General features: G+C 40.3%; 3 protein-coding genes across 3 annotated transcripts in view; 2 read left to right on the forward strand and 1 right to left on the reverse strand.

Moving 5' to 3' along the window:
• The window catches only part of CRTAP (cartilage associated protein), a 24,234-nt gene extending 24,075 nt beyond the window's left edge, over positions 1-159 (reverse strand). The window contains exon 1 of the mRNA XM_009321185.1: positions 22-159. Coding sequence (XP_009319460.1) covers positions 22-159 — 138 coding nt within the window. The remainder of the gene's footprint in view (positions 1-21) is intronic.
• A 2,214-nt stretch (positions 160-2,373) lies between these two features.
• TMPPE (transmembrane protein with metallophosphoesterase domain) lies at positions 2,374-3,959 on the forward strand. The gene has a single exon (XM_009321008.1). It carries the CDS (start codon positions 2,483-2,485, stop codon positions 3,800-3,802), a length of 1,320 nt encoding a protein of 439 aa, XP_009319283.1. The 5' UTR covers positions 2,374-2,482; the 3' UTR covers positions 3,803-3,959.
• Positions 3,960-11,022: 7,063 nt separating this feature from the next.
• Positions 11,023-19,673, forward strand: part of GLB1 (galactosidase, beta 1) — a 35,570-nt gene continuing 26,919 nt past the window's right edge. Inside the window, exons 1-4 of the mRNA XM_009321196.1 lie at positions 11,023-11,082; positions 11,287-11,456; positions 18,436-18,586; positions 18,889-18,949. Of these exons, the coding sequence (XP_009319471.1) occupies positions 11,023-11,082; positions 11,287-11,456; positions 18,436-18,586; positions 18,889-18,949 (442 nt within the window). The remainder of the gene's footprint in view (positions 11,083-11,286; positions 11,457-18,435; positions 18,587-18,888; positions 18,950-19,673) is intronic.

Here is a 19,673-nt window from a genome sequence, read left to right on the forward strand (position 1 = left end):
GCGGCAATTGGCTGCAGTTACCTGATACTGACACTCCATTAGCAGATCCCATGGGAAAACTTGCTCTTCCTGTGGTGTGCGAGAGGAGGGAGAGGCGTTTTTCCTGTTCTGCCCAGGTTCAGCATCGACTCTCCTTGTTGCAGCTTTGTCCCGTGACATGCCGTACCACTGCCTAGCCAGGGGCCTAGGCAAATCCTTAGTCTTTGCAATTGCTGTGGGAGCCGTGCCTTGTCACTTACGCTTTGAGTTTGGAGCAGAGTGTCAGTATTATCTTGATAGATGTTGCAATTGAACGATGCACAGGTGGTTAAAGCTGTGTGAAAAGTAGCACAGCCTCATGGGAGACCTTTATCAAAGGGAAGATTGGGTGATAGTAAGTATGGTCTCTGAGGGGTGGGATTATGGCTGAGACTTACAAAATTCCGAAGGTGGTGGGTAAGAGGAATGGAGAACCAATACTTAACAAATTTGGTAGTATTAGAAGGGGGGCACTTGGTGGATTTAGTAGATCAGCTTAAAAGAGATAAAATACTTCAAAAGTATATAGTGAATTTCAGGAATTTGCTGCTATAGGAGGTTGTAGAAGCGGACAGTATTTAACAGATTCCAAAAAAGGATTAGCCAACTTACAATACATCAGGTTCATAAACAACATCCAAAAATGACTAGGCAAGGATTTGCCTTCAAACATCCCTAATGTAACAGCTTTGTCTGCTGGAGGAGTATGAAGGAAGCAGACCACAGACAGTGGCCAGGGTCCCGTCGTTTCTTTAAACAGCATTTCTTAACTACTATTGTCCGGACAGAATATGGCCTGACATCTAGAGGAACTGTGGACTCAAACTGGTAGGGCATTTCTTATACTCTTATCTGCTTAGCTTTGTTTATTTTCTATAGAGGCATGTGTGTAAAATAGTACTGTTCTTTAAGAATAGTGTTGTAACAGCTGAGAGGACTTGAGGAACTGAGGCTGGGAGGCACGCTTTCTCTACCAACCCACAGTTCCTTGACCAAGCAATGAGAGAAGGGGTCTTCTTAAAACTTGGTCTAGTCGTCAAAATATAGTAGGGTCCTATCATTACAGAGGTGCTAGTGTTCTTTTAAATTAGCTTGGGAAAGTGTATGCTGCAGATAAGCAACCTGGCAAACTCAGGTTTGTAGACTTCTGGACTCAAGCTCACTGCGGAGCCCTACAAGGCTGCTTTCATGCCTAGTTCTGAGATTTTTGGCTGTAATGATTGCTTACTTTTTCTCTAGTTAAGTGTGGACTGAGAGACAGGAAGTGTTTTGAAAGCCGTGCAGTGACATAGGCTTACTTTAAATAAGGAAGTTTGTTATCTCAAACTTGGTCTGTATTGTATGTTATGAAAGACCATCCAAACTTTTTTCAAGTATGGTTAAAATAAAACAGTTGGTTTAATTTAAATAGAAATGTGCAAACTGGGCACGAGTAGAAACACTATGAACTCTGAGCAAAATACAGAGCAAAACGGAATTCTGGTACGATTCAAGCATAACTGATGCTTGCTTATTTATTTTCAATCTGGGAGCAGAGATGCATTAGATTTAGTGGTCCCTTTACTTCTAAAGGAGCACAGTGTGTGATGTTTTGATCCCTTTTCAACTTAATTGTGTCCTGGTAGACCAGGATATGCTGAAATAGGTGTTCAGTCTTGGGAACTGTACGTGTGGTGGAAGTGAGTAGCAAAACACAATGTGGGTTTCACTAGTTCTGCTGTTTTTTAGGGCTTTGGGGAAGTCTTATTCACAACTGGAGGCAAGGGCATCTGCCGATACATCATCTGCAGTTTCTGGGACCACAGCTGCATCTGGTAGCTATTCAGTGGGGATTTCACTGCTGCTGTAGTATGTGTTAGTAGAACCTCTTGCATTCAATAAGAATGATGTAGGGTGATACCTGCTTTTAAAATGGAGCCAACTGCTTGGGAAGAAAAACAGAAAACACATGTCCTAAGTTAACAGCAGAAGCAGCTTAGTCACAGAACATGTATGGGGTTTACAAATACTATAATGATTGTTTGCAAATACTGTAATGATTGTTTCCAGCACTCATTGTATCACTGTTGTGATCTATTGCCATCTACTATAAGGAAGTCTTAATGAGGAAATGGCATATAAAAAAAGAAAGGGGGGGGGGGAGGAGTCATTGAGGAAGGCAGGCAGGGAGCTTGGAAGCGGACTGCCAGAAACCAGTGTTTTCAGTTGTCTGATTTATTCTGCATCAGGAAATCTCCTCCCTGTCTTTATGATAGCGATTCTGCATGACCCAGTGTCCTGGGTAGTATGTACAGAGTAACAGTCCTTTATTGCAGTCTGGGAAAAAGGGAATGTGTGTAATATTTAAAACGGCTGATACTGGTTCCTGGTTGCAGGCTTTGTTGACCCAAGGCATCCCTTCATAACCACACTATTGCCTACTGGAGACTTCTGCAGAACAGAAGGGAACGGTCAGGAAGCAAAGATGATCTCCTTCAAGCAACTGCCTCTTGAAGCAAAGGCTGCAGTGGCTGCAGGAGTGGTTTTCTTCTCCATGATGCTATCGCGGAGTTATCTGGCAGAACAACTCGAGCTCAGGATGCGGCGTTGGCTTCTAAGGCTGCAGATGGCAGTATTTGCTAATGCACTCATGTTGATAGGATCTCTTCATGTTTGGAGAAGCACAGTCACCACGTTCTCCAGGTCTTCAGCTGCCAGCTCCTTGTTTTTCATGCCGTGGAAAATAGCTGTCCTCATGTTTCTAGCTTTGGCTCATTCAAGCTTCTTTACATTGCTCTTTCTTGTTGCAGAAGAGCCCTATTTCTTTTCTTTAGCTGCCTACACTTGCCTGGGGGCCTATATAATTCTTATCTTCTTCCTCTTCACTCTAGGCTCTGTAGAGCAGGCTTACAAGTTCTTGGCTGGGAGAGGTGCTAAGGCAGGTACTGGCAACAAGAACAGCAGAACAGCGATGAAACCAGTTTTGGCAGTCATGCTGACTGTTGTGCTGACTGTTGTTGGGCTGTTGAATGCTTCCCGGCCTCCCACTGTGAATTCAGTGGAGATTCCAGTTCACAAGCTGCCCTCAACAATGAATAATCTGAAAGTGGTGTTGCTTTCAGATATCCATCTGGGTCCTACAGTTGGGAAGACCAAGCTTGCCATGATTGTAAGAATGGTTAAGGCTTTGAAACCAGATATCACCGTGATTGTTGGGGACCTGACTGACTCTGAGGCAGAGATCATACGACCTGCTGTTGAGCCTCTTGGAGAACTTAACTCCCCTTTGGGGACTTACTTTGTCACAGGAAACCATGAGTACTACACATCAGATGTTAGCAACTGGTTTGAGCTGTTAAAATCATTCAACATTTGGCCACTCCATAATGAGAATGTGAAGATTGTTTCACCGAAGAGCACTGATGACTGGTTCTGCCTGGCTGGCGTTGATGATATTGAAGCAGATGTACTGCGCTACTCAGGGCATGGCATGGATTTAAAAAAAGCTCTCAGAGATTGTAGCAGTGAGCATGCAATAGTGCTGTTAGCTCATCAGCCGATTGCTGCAAAGTGGGCCCTTCAGGAGAGACCAGACATAAATTTAATTCTCTCTGGCCATACTCACGGAGGGCAGATGTTCCCACTAAATGCTGGGGCTTATTTTCTGAATCCCTTCTTTGTTGGCTTGTACAAAGTTGGGCAGAACACCTTTGTCTATGTCAGTCCGGGGACGATGTACTTTGGAATACCCATGAGGCTGGGCAGCAGAGCTGAAATAACAGAGATAATTCTACGTTCTCCTTGAGGAGTTTTCCATTTGACAGACTTCTACCATCCTTTTTGGTCAGTATATTGGCTCTTCTGCTCTGAAAGCAAATCCTTTTTCAGGGAAACTAGAGAAGGTGTCTTAGGGTGGACTTCAGCAGGTTCTGTTAAGTTTGAGCAGAAAACACTAACTGTATCTTGGGCCTATGAAACAAATTGGGGGCATGTTAAAATACTGAAGAAATTAATTCTTTGAGTTCATTATTGTTGAGGTTCTGCATTTAAAGATAACACTGATGCCATGGAGATAATGTGTGTCCTGTGCATGTTTAGTAATATCTGTGTCCTGCGGCTGCTTCATGCTCCACTGTTTATTATCCATCAGGCAGCTGCCTTATCTAATCTGAGACAGGTGAAGTTCTGAACTCTTGCAGTGAAATCACTCATGCATGTTTTGCAGAAGGGACTACAGAGTGTCCACTGAGTACGTAAACGCTAGAAGCCTTATGCTAGAAATGTTACGGGAAGGGAATAACTTTGTTTTTTTTATTGAGGCTGGATATCTTTATCCTGCTATCTGTCTGCAGCATGCACTAGGGCTTCCAGTCTGAGCTGCTTACCTGTACAGTGAGGTGCCAGGCATCAGTTCCTGAAATTCAATTTTTTCCAGTTAAAAAGCTGGGGAGACTGATATCAAAGGGTGAAAGTAGCTGTCTTTCTGCAGGTGTTTTCCCCAGAATAACTGGGCATCTAGTAATTACTTTCTGAAAATAGCTCTAATAAAAACAAATGAGAAAGAAAACTTGTAATTAACATAACTTCTGTTGCTGTCTGAGCATACAGTACCTGCTGATGTGAAGCACAAAATCCAAAGCTGAAATACTCAGTCTTTTCTCTTCATTCTGTACTTTTTTGTTTATGCTTAATTTCTCTTCTGTGATTTTTCTCTTACAAGAGTAAGAAGATGCTATTTGAAAACAATGCAGATAGGTTAATGCTTGAATTTTGTTTAAGGTTTTAATATTTCAAGTAAACCGTGTCCTTTTTAAGAAGACTAAACTCTGCAGCAGGTGACTTTCCTTCATAACATTTGCGCATCAATGTCCTGCTTGTCTGATAGGCACATAGCAGAATAACTGCTACAGGATAATGAGGGATGGAGAATTTCTCTCTGTCTTTCCTAGAAGGGCTTAACACAAAGTAATATTCTGGGAAATTTAAGAGATCAGAAAATATTAATAAAAACATTCTTGCTTCCATATCTTTGTGTTCATCTAAGAAAGCCAGGATGTAAATTAATATGCGTATGTTGTCCAGGCTGATGAAAGAGTTTACTTCTGCACATCTTCCTCTCTCCTCCCCTTCCACCTCAGTGTTGCTGTATGAAACGCCACAAACAATACAAATCTGGGAATCCTGCCTCTGACTCTGAGGTCCCCAGCTGTAGCCACCGGGTCTCCCTTGCACTGCCTTTCTGCCCACCAGTACCTGGGTTCCTTTCAGGCAGACCTGTGTAGCATGGGGCAAAAGAGATCAGTGCTTACCCAGGAGGCTGAGGATGGCAAGACCAGAACTGCGGTGTTAGTCTTTTCCTGCCTTCCTGTGCGATGCTGAACCAGACATACTTCCTCTGTTTTATTCTTCAGCTCCGGTTCTCGTTTTGGAGGAGGTGTGTGGGGCTGTATTTGAAGAGTACCGTAGGCTTTGAAAAGTTGAGTTTTTCTGTAAGTGAAGTTTCACTTCATCTACTCCCTTCAGGCCCGCCAGGCAGTTTCTAACTTCTAAGCTGTTTTTGTATCCTGTTCCTCTGTACAAACATCTTGCATTTTTACTCACAGGCATATTGAGAAATGCTGTGAACGTGTTATGTGCACTGGTAGGTTGGTGGAAAAGCTGGAGAAATCAGTCTGCTTTTAGAAAACTGAACACCTGACCAGCCAGGCTCTCTACTTGCCGGACTAGATAATTCCCAGCACCTATAATTTTGTAAACTATTTTTATGCTTGTGCAATAATATCTGCTTAAGTATCCTAAAGTTTCCATGTGTATTTAATGCCACCCACTGCCTGCATAGGGTACTTCTCAGATTCTTTCCCATCTGTGGCGTAGTGTCAAATGGTCTTGCATAGAGAGAATCTTGATAGCCTTGATACTCTCTGTTTGCTTATCAATATGCCTTCAGTTAAAAGCTGTGTTCTGGGTTTAGTAGTGCAGGGTATTCCCTCTAGGCCAGTGGTCCAGGAGGATAGCTTTTCATTTGTTATGCTGAGGGTTATTACTGTGTTAAGAAGACTAATTGTGAAGCAAGTTTCCTTATCGGGAGGCTTTTGTGGGACTGGTTTTAGATGGTGTTAGTTTCCCAGTGAGTTGCTAGTATTATTTTTTCTTTTTTTTCCCCTACCCTTTTTATTTCTCTCCCCATTCTGTCCAAATGTGTGCAAAAACCTAGCTGAAGTGGTCCTTCCGTCCCAGGGGTGCATAGATGACTTCTTTACTAATTTGTACGTGCCCCGCTTCGAAGATCTTTATGTATCCTTTTAGGAACAGATACTATCCTTTTAGGAGTGGTCGTATTATAATTTCATAAATTCATTGAGATCCCCCAATGTAATTTAGTTCTTGCTGTTTTTTTTCTTTAACTCCCTCCCTCTGAAAGCTTGTTTGCTTGATGATTAGTTATCACTTAAAATGTTTTCTTTCTGTGCCAAAACACTTCAAAGACTTTTCTTATTTTGCTTTTTTTTTTAAAAAGTATGAATGGAAAGTATCCTTTCAACTTTCTTTTTGATAGTGAGAGGAATTAACCTCTTCTGAAATCATTCTAAGACAGCAATCCCTAATTGTCCTTCAAGGCTTTTTCTATACTTTTTCCAATTTGACTTGAATGTGCATGATGTAGACCTGTGTTCAGTATTCCAGATGAAAAAAAATTGCAGTGCTGCTTATTTTGTAATTTTTTTTGATTTATTTTTTTTGTAAATTTTTTTTGGTGTGTATGGAATGTATTTGATCTGGAGAACTTAACTAAATGAATATATATTTCTTCCTATAAAAGGCCAGTTCACTGGGGGAGGGGGAGTTAATCACTGTCAGAATAATACCAGAACAGAATAGTATCATCACTTCGTCAAAGTTATATTTATTACATTATATAATCAGTATAGAATGGATTTGAAAATATGTAAATTGTGGTATTACAAATGCTTTAAATGTTGGGATTTAATAAAATTTTATTCACTTATCAAGAAAGATGCCTCTAATGACCTTTTATTTTGTACCAATGTTTATTGTAGCAGTATATGCTGAATAGTTTTAACACACGAATTCTATTTACCAACAAAAAGCTACTGACAATAAATCTGACTAGTTTTGGAAAATCTTACACCCACACTGCTAAGTGAGGCACGGTGGAAAGTGGGAAGGGTAAGGCTGCTATTAAATTTGCCTGATGCCTGCTAGGGGGAAGAAGTGCAGGCTGAAGAGATGAGGATGTGATGCAGAGAAAAGAACCACTGCAAGGGCAGAGAAAGGATACAAAGAGATGTTTTGTGGTTTGGGTTGTTTTTGGGTGTTTTTTTTTTTGGGGGGGGGAGCAGAAGAAAATGAGTGGTTTGTGATTCTCAATTTTGATACTTAAGCTTTGGGGTAGAGAAAGGGATGTTCTGTGTTTGAATTGTCTACATAAGAGATGCTAGAAATCTTCACAGGTGGAGGGGTTCATTGGGGATTTGTATCCACATTTTTTTGCTTTCCAAATAAGAAAACCTGTTTTGTAAACTTGGAGAATAAGAAATTCTAGCCACTGTTAAATAGTTTTGTGTGCTGAAGCTATGAATTTTTTTCCTATATTGAGAGACATATGCGTTATGAAATGTTGACCAAAATGCTTCATTGCAAAAATAAATTCTTATTTAAGAAAGGATAAATTCTTTAGTTCTTCCCTTTTCCCTGCAAGTATGTTATTGCATCTTACATGCTTATATTATACCATTGCCTCTAAGGGTCTGATTTTTCAGCTGGGCGTTAATATGATGTGGTATGAATGAACTGGCATCCTAAACAGTGTGCAGTTAGTGTTGTCTGTTGAATCTGCTTACCAGACTACCAGACCCACTACCCCATCTTCTAGGAAGATGCAGGGAACTAATTCCCGCTGTATATTCACAACCGTGAGTATACAATATTGACAGCGCCAGACATAAATTCATGACAAGAACTGTTTTGTTTTCATTGCAAACTCTGGTCTGTGAGCAATGGGTAGAGTCATGCACTGACAAGAAAAGAATGTTGAATAATTGATCATGAAGGGAAGTCTGTTTAGAATGGGCAATGAATGAGGTGAATCAGAGTAAGTACTCTGGAAGCTTCCTCCTTCTCCTTTCCCCCATAATAATACTGTACCAGGAAGTGTATGAGTAAGGAAGGTGATTTACAGTTATGGTCACAGCTTTGAAAGCGTGGCCTTTAAATGGTAACCGGTTCAATGATGATCACTTTCATAATTAATATCTTCTATTCATTGTTTTATTGTTTTAAGAAATTCTTGTTTCTCTGCCAGAGGTCAGTTCCACCCTCGGGACAATGTAAACAGTTGATTCAATGTTCAGCATCTCAACAGTTATCTGCCATAAATGGAGCACGTGTCTTTTCCATAGGCCTCTTGACGTGGTTAGTCTAAGTGAGGGGGTTAAAATCCTCTTTCAGAGGAAAACAGCAGCAATTTATTTTGACTTTCCTTCTTTATTTCCAGGAATAATGGCCTTTTCCAAAATGCTTCTCTCTTTTTCTTTTTTTTTTAATATTGCAGAATTGTGTTGCTGCACCTGGGTTCTGAGTTTCATTTAATCATGATCATTTTGAAGCAGTCAGTTCTGCATTAATGCTGCCACTTATCACAGTACCCTAGAGTAAAAAACATCCAAAGAATGTGAAACATCTGCTTGGTGTTCCTTAGGGTGAATGGTTTCCTTGAGGGATGCATGCACACAGTACAATTCCATCCTAGTGCAGCATGCCCAGGATTCAAGCTGCAGGTTATAAATTAAAAATCAGCAAAATGTCACTTAGATTTGAATTGAAAGTAAAGTAAGCAGATGGTAGATACCTGTGCATCCTCTGCAGCAGTAATTTACTTGAGGTTTAACAGCCTGGAGTTACTACAACAACATAATTTCCCAGGGAGAATCCCAACCTTTTGAGTTACTTTTGTTCCAGAGCAGTTGGTTTGTATTTCTCAGCTCTGTAAGGGCCTGATTTTGTGGACACCTGGCACATCCATACCTTTGTTTAGTCAAGATTTATTTCAACTTTCATGGAACTATTTGTTAAGTGATGTTAAGAATGGGTCTGTGTTTGTGGGATCAGGGCTTAAATAGCTTCCCCTGTGCAATGCTTTGCAGTCCCTTATAGTTCGTGTTTCCCTGCCAGCTCAGGACTGTATCTTCTCGCAACTGTTGTTACATGTCCACCGCAGACAATTTCACTTGTTCACTGTTGGCAGAATGTTTTGGATTGCTACGTGCATTTAAGACATTTTCCACAACTTTATTTTAGGTGTTCTGTGGAAAAAATGCCTTTATCACAGTTGCAACACACTGTAGTCTTCCTCCTCCTTGGAGTTTGTAGTCTTCAAATGTTTGTCGAGTGTTACCTCTCTCAGTTGCTCCGTTTAATGGCAGTCTAGGGATAGGCAAGTTTACTCAGCAATTTTGTCCTCCAGTTTTCAGGAGAGTGTGTTTTTTTTCTTTGTACTCTTGTTCTTTTGTCCTGTGACACATTGCACTGGCTCCTTTTTGCTGTCTTGTTGCACTAAGGGTATGGTCTTGGGTGGCAGTTGTGTCCAGTTGTTGGCCAGGAGTCTCAGTACTTGCAGCTTTATGGTTATACATGCCTGCTGTATTTAACTTTTTCCATTCCTTTCTCTTTAGTCTACCTGTAGTTGTACACACTGTTGTAACAACATTGTTCAGCAGTTAACAGAAAGAAGTGGTTTCATGGGAAGGTTCTTCAAAACTGTGTGGTCTGTTGTTCCCTAATACCTTTGGGCAGATTTCCTCAGATGGTGAATGGCTCTCGTGTAGTGGGAGTCACCTGGGCTTGTATGGTGGTCTACATCTAATCTTGCCTTTCTAATTTCATTGCTTTTGTTTCATGAAATCAATTTCCTAATTCCTAAGCCCCATTCTCAATATGGGACAGGCCAAGGCCCATCTTTTCAAGAACAAGGCCAGTGTCCTTCAACAGCTTTTAATTTATGCTATTGAAAGGTGTGTTTCATTTGGACTAGTATAATGTCCAATGAATCATGAGGTTTGTTTGGTTGACTTCTGACTTATTTTCTGATAGGTGTGGAGAACTAACTGATTACATTTGCTGACTTGTGATTTTACTTCAGAAATCCTTACTGATCTTTCATTGAAGGGATTTTTTAAAATGCGCTCAGTAATGAATCTGATAAAACGCAAATGCAAAGTTATAGGACATGAAGACAAACATCCAACTATTCAGTGGTGTGTGGAGGACAAAAGTAGTACTGGTGACAGGGATGCCCAAGATACGTGGGAGCTGTAAGTTGTGAGATGTTAAGGTTTGTTTAAAAAAAAAAAAAAAAGTTAAAGGTTCTTAGATATAGGGCCAGGCACTTCAAAAAAGGTCTTCTGTTTTTCCTTGTTTTTAACAAGCAAAAGTAGTACTGCTGTTAGTCATACTAGTTTAAATCTTACTAAGATCATAGGCTCACTTGAGGAGTAATCCCATGCTCTTGAAGTTAAGGTATTTTTCTTATGGCTAGGAAGTGCAGATTCTTTTTAAGTTTGCTGGTTTGGGTGTGCTTAGCTGGAAAAGTATTGAAAGTAGGACTTTCTCAAAAAATGACTAATTTTTAGTGACTTACGTAACTGTATGCAGTTTGCCAGACTGATCTATCAGTTTTATACTTACTAGAAAGTATGCTTTACTATATAGTAAAGTATACTAGTAAGCTTTCAAATGTGTATGTATCAGTGTCCCGGGGCATTTAGAATGTGGTATTTATTCCTCAAAAGCTCCCAGCTTGCTTTTGCTTCTACACTTGAGTGTGACATTAAGTTGGAATTAGGGTAGTGTTTTCCAACAGTTTAGTAAGTTGGAACATTGAGTATGAAGTGTTGGTACTCACCAAATCTCCCCTAATTAGTTCCTCATCATTTGCACTGGTGTAAGCAACTGAAAAATCTATCACTGTAGAAAGACGGTGTATATATACTTATATAGAAGTGGAGAATGCATGCGGTGTATTTTGGTGTAGTAGTGAATCCTGTCATTGCTGAGTGGTTGGCAGATGTATTGTAGTCCTTCAGCGTGTTAGGCTCAGGTGGGCTATATGTAGCTAGTGGAGAGCCATTCACCATCAGTTATTTTAACACCATTGTGCCTTCTATTGTGGACAGCCCACAGATGTTGTATAGACTGTTCTCCGTGTCTTTCAAGGCAGAAAAAGATTATATTGTGGCTTTTGTTTGTTTGTTTGGGTTTTTTTGTTCACAGGATATACCCCAGAGGAGTTTTGGGATCGATTATGACAATGACTGCTTTGTCAAGGATGGGAGACCTTTCCGCTACATCTCAGGTAGCATTCACTACTCACGGGTGCCCCGGTATTACTGGAGAGACCGCTTGTTGAAGATGAAGATGGCGGGACTTGATGCCATTCAAACGTAAGTAGCTGTTGACTTTCAAAGTGATTTGTAGTCCTGGGAAATGTATGAGAAGCAGTTCAGTGGAATGCTACCATTGTTACTTAAAAATTAATAAACCAAGTAATAGGTGAGAAACCTCCGGAGAAGTGAAGGGTGGTACAGGATGACATCTAAGAGCATAGACTGGGACAACTGAGCAGGTTACAACTGATGGTCCGCTTCCCTGCTGATAGGCAACACCTCTTGCTTCACAACCCAGGGTGCAAATATGACCCGAAATAAATTGTTGCACTGTGAACTTTGGCAACTATGAAACAGTTGTATCTGTTCTGCCTCTGCCAAGGGCATCATAATCTCTGGTCAAAAGGCAGACCAGGTGAGAGGGGACAGTAACCTCTTAGTACAGCCTAGGTTATATCGCCCTGAAGCCTTGAAAATACTGGCAACGGCTGCAGTAATATTTAAAGCTATTTCACCAGGAGTGTTTAAATTTAGAAAAATGGTTGGGGAGTAGGTGTACTCTTTTAAAAAAAAAAAAGACAGTTTAAACAGCTTTCAGTTATGTGTACCAAACCTTTAGTCCATCTTTCTTGTCTTTCCTACCTGGTTGTGTACTTGTTACAACAGATGAGGCACAGATTATAAAAAACACAGCTTACTCTTATTTTTGCCAAAGCTTCCTTGACAAGGGGAGAGGAGTGGTAGAAAAGTGTCAGGCACAGTCTTTTCAAGCAATGGTTGTAATTCCCAAACATGTTTGTTTTTCTTTCCTGAATCATTACTAATCTTAGAGCTTCTCTTTGAAACAGCCTGCTTGTCTGCTATGGACTGCCAGACAGCGTTGGTTCAGGCAGTGCGGAGCCTGTAGGCCAGGGCACTTTGCTCAGCGGGAGTGTTGTGCCATCTCTCCTTCCCCTCCCTTGAAATCTGTATTTTGTTTGACCTGCAAGTTGCAGGGTTGCCTTGTATACTTGGGGATGTGATTAGTAAGGGTTAGTATGTGAAGAACAGATGGCAGGGAAGGAAAAGAAGTTGCTTTTGTTTCAAATTTAGGGTTCTCTATTCTTTTGTATGTCTTAAAACTCTTCCCTGTGTTGTGATGTAGTAGTGACTTTTTGTTTGGTGAGTGTTTTTTGTTGTTTTCTAATAAAGCAAGCAAGTTCTATCTTCCCTCACATAAGAACAATGGGATTAAGTAACACACTTGCTCAGGACAGAGTTGCTGGAATTGCCCATATAATTATTTTTTGCTGCAATAAAAGTAATCTTAAATGGACCTGAAAAATTATACCTTTTGATGTCTGGCTTGAAGATCAGCCCTGGGTCCTGATAGTGGCTCTGTGACTCCTGCGATCTGTAGTGTCTCATACTTCCCTTATGTCTCTGATTTATTTTCCTCCTCCTCCCAACACCCATATATCTTCAGTGCCCTCTGTTAATTTCCAGCTTTTTCAAGCTGTCCCTTCCTTTTTTTCTTTGAAATTTCCTGTTCATGTCTCTGCTGCATCACTGGTCTTTTGAGAGAGGAATCTTTTCTTTCCTATTCCCCCCATCACTGTTGTTTAATGGCAGAATTGCTGTAGGGCTGGGGTTTTTTTTCCTGTTGCTTCCTTCTTCCTTTGTAATCTCCTGCTAACAAGGTGTTTTTTTTCCTTCTTATTTTCTTTTTTTCACTTGCTGAGATCTCTTACTCTGTGCTTTACTGTTTTGCATTAGTGTCCTTCTGCTGTGCAGGAAGGAGTGGAGATTGTCTTGTGTTGCCGGTGTTGACTGGTCTCTCTTGGTCTTGGGAGAGCTGAGTTGTTTCTGTTCAGGCACAGAAGGTACGGTATAGCTAGCAAGTGTTGCCCTGTGGTTATGTGACCTATGGCCTTAGGTGTTGTTGCTGGATCACTGATGACAGGTAACAGGTTTTTTACAGCCTCCTTTTCTTTTTGTAGAGCAGACTGGGATTCTTTAACTTTCTCCCCCATCATTGGTTACCTTTGGATTTTTTCTACTATGGTGAAAGATAGCTCCTAAATGTGTATCTTATAAGCAGAAAGTACCCCCGTGCCTTGCATTTTCTACAAGAATCAAATCCATGCATCTTTCCATTTGATGCTGATCGATCTCTCTCTCGATGCTAAAAAAAACAAACAAAAAACACCCACCAAAACCCTTTTGTTTTTCTTTGAAGTTTGCAGATACTGAGAGTATGCCTTACTGCTCTTGATTATTTAAGATAAAGCAATAAATTTTCATGTTACCCCAAACAACTCTGCTGTGATTTTGTGTGGTTTTGGTGAAAATGGAAATTGGTCTAGGTGATTATTAGTTGTGTTTTTGTTTGTTTTCTTCTGCCTACTCTTTCCTGGATCAGTAAAACTATTAGCAAGGGACTGAGATACCAGTTGTGTGAAGTCGTTCTGGAATGGGCAGCAGCACTGCCAGACCTTCTGGCAGAATGTGGTAGCTGGACTCCCAACCTTGGGGCCACCTCTGAAGACTGTGATTTTGCTGCTTGGGGTTTTTCCCCATGAGACAGGGAAAGGTCTTGCTGTAATTTGAAATATGGGAGCCTGCCTTGTTCTTATCGAGGTGCTCCCAGTGAGGCTTACCACTTCAAGGGAAACAGGATCCTTTTATTACAGGATTGTCCTTGTAAATACCTTGTGGTCCAAGCAAGCCAGACCTGCTCTCCTTCCTGTTCTCTGCAGCCTCATTTCCAAAAGACTTGCTATGCCTTGATGCATTATTCAGCTAATGACTGAGTCAGCAGCTCATCTGGGACTCTTGAATGGGTGAAGTCAGTATATGTATATAACCATCTTCACCTGGAAACATGTTAAGCAATAACAGAATATGGGAAAACAGGTGACAGGAAGCTTGAGCTTACATTAAAGCTTAAAATAACAAGGCCTAAACCTTCCAAATAGCAGGTTGAAATTTGATGTGGCTCGTGTGACATCCCAGAAGATGATGGAGGCGTACCTAGGAGCTCCACTCCTGGCCTCAGCAGGTAGCACGCAGAGGCATCTAGTCACACAAGGGTAACTGTCCTTGTTTTCAGTTCCTGAAATGTGTAAGCCAACTAGAAATGAATGCTATCAAAGACATCTGGAAAGGACTGAAAGTTAGTGGTTTGTTTTGGTTTTTTGGCATGGAGGAGATAAACAATTAACCACTAGATGGGGCTAAATATTTGCAGGATTTACAGATTAGTGGAGACGCTTCCTGGAAGAATCGGCAGTTACCTTACAGTGTCATAGAAAGTTAAAGAATGTTGAGCGTTTTATTTGTTTTACTGTATTTGTTGACTAATGAGCAGAAAACTGTAAACCTGTAGAAACTCCCTCTAAGAAAGAGCTGCTGCTTAGAATATCTATTAAATTGTGCTTATTTTTTAATTACTTTTTCCAAAGACTCATAATTGTGTAATTTAACTAGCAAGTATAAAATGCTGTTGTATTATTTATGAAATTAGTACAAGCTATTTAATTTTACAATATTAAAAAAACCCAACTGGTACTACAGAGAGAATTATGCTGTACACTAAGGTAGCTGAAGTGTGGGGTTTTTTGCCTGTTGACATCTCTCTGAAATAGGAGAGGAAAACTGTGACTTTTAAAGAAAAGGAAGGTTATAGGATAAAGCTTAGAAATTGTATGTAAATGGAGAGTAAATGCTATTACTCAAATACAGAAGAAACACCATGTTTCAAGTTTGAAAAAGGAATGTGGCATTCCTTCATAAATTCATTATTCTGTAGCTAAAGCAGTACAGCATTAACTGTCTATAAATTTGTACAATGGTATAAAGGAATTATACTTGCTAATAATAACAATTTCAAGGTAAAATGATTTAATTTGAGGGTGTTGCTAGCTGTAGAAATTATACTGGGGGATTAAAGTGCATTAGTAACAATTTTTAGACCAGTGTTTAAAATACATTTATATTATGACTCATTCTGTAAGAAAGCATTTCACATAATTTTTTTTCTTCACTTTCTTCCCTTCTCCACTAAAATCTGCTTTTTTTTCCGGCTTTGTGGGGAAGCATGGGACATAAATTAAAACTGTTCCTGGAAGAATTTTTCTATCTTCTTCCATCTTGAGCGTAAGGGAGCTGGAGAAACCCTTTTGTCCTCACATCAGACGCTATTAAGCATATTTAGACCTTCAGACTTGTTTCTAGAGCAAGTTCATAAAACTCTCCAGTGAGTATATTTTTGTAACTAACAGGTTATAAAGTGTAGTTAAATTACAGCTAGAATGCTTTTCTCATATTAACCTGTAATTTACATACCAGTTATAAAGAACTTGTTCGGTAGCCTAGAGGGAAAGGAGTATAAGCAGTTTCTGTATTTCTGTAGTAGTATTTTAGGCAGTGAGAAACTGTTACGAAGTTAGTATCTAGTCATCTTTATTTAGCTCAAAAAGGTGCAGCTCTCTGCTAGAAGCATTTTTCAGTGGATGAGTTGCTACATCAACATGCCTGTTAATTCCTCCCAGAAAGAGCTTTGTCTCTTACTGCAGTGTCATGTTGGTGATTCACAGTCAGATGGTATTTTTCAGTGGTACCTGCAGACCCTTTTCCTATTAATACCACTTCCATATGTCGTCTTTCTCATTTTGTATTTTTTGCCTTTTCCTACGCAAGAGAGAATTAAAAAGTGGTAACTCTTAATTCCTTGTTGATATCGGACTATGTTGCTCATTAGTTAAGAGCATTTAGAATCCTGATTATGTTCACTGATGGATTTGCAACTGCTCCCCATTTGCAAAGCGTGCTGTGCATTATATCACCTGGATGTCAATAAAAGCTTTGGATATAGTTAGACCTACCAAAGTGACGTGGGATACTCCTCAAAATATCCCATTGCTTTCCCAGCAAATTGTGGGTTGTTCTTTTGTAGTTAATTTTTATTCTATGTTAATGTTACACCAACTAGCCTCTATTTTTTTTCCCTTGTTTGCTTATAGGGATGTCGTAGAGCAAAGTACCAAAAGTCTTGCTAAGTCAAGAGACATCACCTTTTTTCCTTTTCTCTAATCCTCTAGGCAAGTTTTCCTGTGAACAAATGGAGTTAGGTTTATCTGTCCTTGACAAATCTGTAGTCACATATATATAACTTAAAAGAATTCTGTATTTCTAAGCAATAGTTTTGAAAAGAACCTAGCTGTTATGGCTTAGAGCAAACTAGAATTATTCTGCAGTGATAACCTGGATAATGGTATATGGAACAGGGAAAGCAAGCACAATATGATGCTCTGGTATTGGCTTCTTTGAGGTAGGTTGGTCATTTGTTTGTTTTAAATAGTTTTCTTCTTTATCTACTTTGATCTTAAATGTTACCAATCAGCTTGCTCCTCTGCTTGAAATTTAGACCAAGTGCATGAAACTAAATTAACATTGAATGTATTTTCACATGGTTTGTCTATTAATTAAATGCACATTTAGTTTGTTCTACAAGTGAGTTAATCATGTGCTTTGGAAACAATTAGAGCAGGTTGACAAAGAAATAAAATACACTACATAGAGGGGAAAATCTGCATTTTGATGCCTGAGTGCATTGGTTTGCCTCCATCCTGGCATAAAAATTTTAAGCTTTATCTTTTCAAACAGAGGCTTAAGATTTTGGCATTTGTGAGGCTATAACATTAACCAATGTTACTGAAAGATTATAATTTTTGTATTTGATGTTCGTGTGCATTTATGTCTGAGTGTGGCCATTTCAGTAGTGTGCTCATATGAGGGTTCCTGTTTTTCTTGCTTATTGAAAGCAGTGTTTTCTGCACTTTCTTTCCCTCTTGGGTAGTTCTTACAAAACTGACTCTGGAACGTATAAACAAACCCAGACAGTAAGAAAAGTGTTGCCTGAGAGGATCTTTACTTGACTAACCACAGTTTTGGTTTTACAAATTTTTCTCAAATTTGTTCTCTCTGGAACAGTGGCAACAGTTTTCTTAGAGGAATTACAAACCTATGTGCAAAAAAGTAAATGCATGGAGAATGAGTTTTCCCATTCTCTTGAATCCTTGCTCAGGCTGTACTCATCCCTAATTTTAATGTCTGTCTCTGCTATGACTGCCACTTAGTACTATCCCAAGCCAAAACTCTCATGGTTGTCACGCACAGGCCATAAGCTACAACACTATGCATAGTAGCTGGTAGATAACATGTTTCTTTGTTGTCTTGCAACCAAGTGTATTTTTTATCTTCTGTGAGATGCTCTGTGGTGAGGTTGTGGTTTCCGAAGTCCTGGAAGTAGCAGAGAGGTGTTCTCTCAAATGGTTATCAGCTTGTTTGGCAGCTTTATTACTTGGTTGAAACGAAGTTTTACTTTGTCCAGGCTCCTGGGCACCTTAGCATCCTCTAACTTGACTGTTCTTCCCATGCTGGTTTTCCAGAACCTGCATTGCTCCTGGTCAATGAAAACTTTCAGGACCTAGATGCAATATCATTTGAGGCTTGGACATTTTTAAGTTCTTTGTAGTGGCAGTAGCATGGGCCTGTCAGCCTAGTTGGTATTTCCTGTGCAAACTGAGTGATCCATTCACAAAAGGTCGTGCGCTGTTTTGGGCAAGCTTGTTCTTGACCACCTCCTTAGTGAGTGGCTTATAGTATTCATCTCTTCGCAAACCTCCCACCACTATACAACTGGCAGCTGACTTGCTAACTTCAAAACTGTTAACTACTTAAATTTTGGAACAGACATCATGGTTTCAAAATGGCACTACCAAAATCTGTTCTTGCATTGATATGGACTCCTGCAGACATGGACTCCTGCAGTACTCCTGCAGAGTACTAAGCCTTATTTCAGTATTAATTTTAACACTTTTTGCCGTATGAAGTACCTCACAGAAGAAGGGCCCTAGAGTTATTCTTGTATTTTACTGATCTGAAGACCAGATCAGCATTACAGATCTCTGGGGCATGTAGTGCAAACAGTTGTTATTCAGAGTTCTGGTTTAGTCTCAGTTTCCTAATAGAAGGTGATCTTCTTTCTTCACAGGTATGTGCCGTGGAACTACCACGAACCCCAGCTGGGCATGTATGATTTTTCTGGTGACAAAGATCTAGAGTATTTCTTGCAGCTTGCTAATGACACTGGTTTGCTGGTTATCCTGAGAGCTGGACCTTACATCTGTGCAGAATGGGACATGGTACAGCCTTTTGTAGCAGTTATCTCACTTCTAGGTTAAATCTAATGCAAGTATTTCTGTCTTAAAGTAGACAAACATACTTGGTATATCCTTGGACAAGACTCTTAGTTTAGCGTGTTAAAATCCGTGCATCCTACGTGACTTCTTACAATGCAAGCTTTGTATTTGTTTTTTCATTAGGAATTACTACTTACTTGTAGAAAATCAATCTTCAGGTCTCAGTATATGTTTTGATAACAGGCTAAATTGTTCTTACATTTCCTAAAAATGGTCACTGAAGTGATTTCCTTTTCTTTTCCCAGGGAGGTCTTCCTGCATGGCTGTTGGAGAAGGAATCTATTGTTCTCAGGTCTTCTGATTCAGGTAGAGGCATCAAAAAGGACTAGCAAAAATACACTTTAGCAGCAAGGCAACTCGCTGTTTGAGGCCATTACTAGATAACTTAAGCTGAAATATGAATTATCTTGTGAGTAAAATCTTCAGTGCTTTTAATTAGAAGTGTGCATTCAAGAAGGATATAGAACGAACAAAGGAGGTTAGAAAGTTTCCAAGGCATTGACAGGTTTCATGAAAACTGGTGCCAAGAGAGAAATCCTTGTCTCCATTGAGGAAAAGACAGGTAGCTCTCAGCTCTGAGTTTTTCTGTTTTGCAATGGTCAACTGGCCACTCATTGTGGGGGTCCTTCCTGGCTGGTCAGTGTGCATATAGTTCCAGAACCAGTTATAGCATTCTTATATGCTGCCTGGTCGTGGACCGGACATGGGTCTGATTGGGGCCGGTCTTGTTCAATATCTTTATCAATGATCTGGATGAGGGGACTGAGTGCACCCTCAGTAAGTTTGCAGACAACACCAAGTTGGGTGGGAGTGTTGATCTGCTCGAGGGTAGGAAGGCTCTGCAGAGGGACCTGGACAGGCTGGATCGGTGGGCCGAGGCCAACTGTATGAGGTTCAACAAGGCCAAGTGCCAGGTCCTGCACTTCAGCCACAACAACCCCATGCAGCGCTACAGGCTTGGGGAAGAGTGGCTGGAAAGCTGCCTGTCGGAAAAGGACCTGGGGGTGCTGGTTGACAGCCGGCTGAACAC

This window comes from Pygoscelis adeliae, unplaced genomic scaffold, assembly GCF_000699105.1.
Source record: "Pygoscelis adeliae isolate BGI_AS28 unplaced genomic scaffold, ASM69910v1 Scaffold280, whole genome shotgun sequence".
In the NCBI taxonomy this organism is placed as follows: Eukaryota; Metazoa; Chordata; class Aves; order Sphenisciformes; family Spheniscidae; genus Pygoscelis; species Pygoscelis adeliae.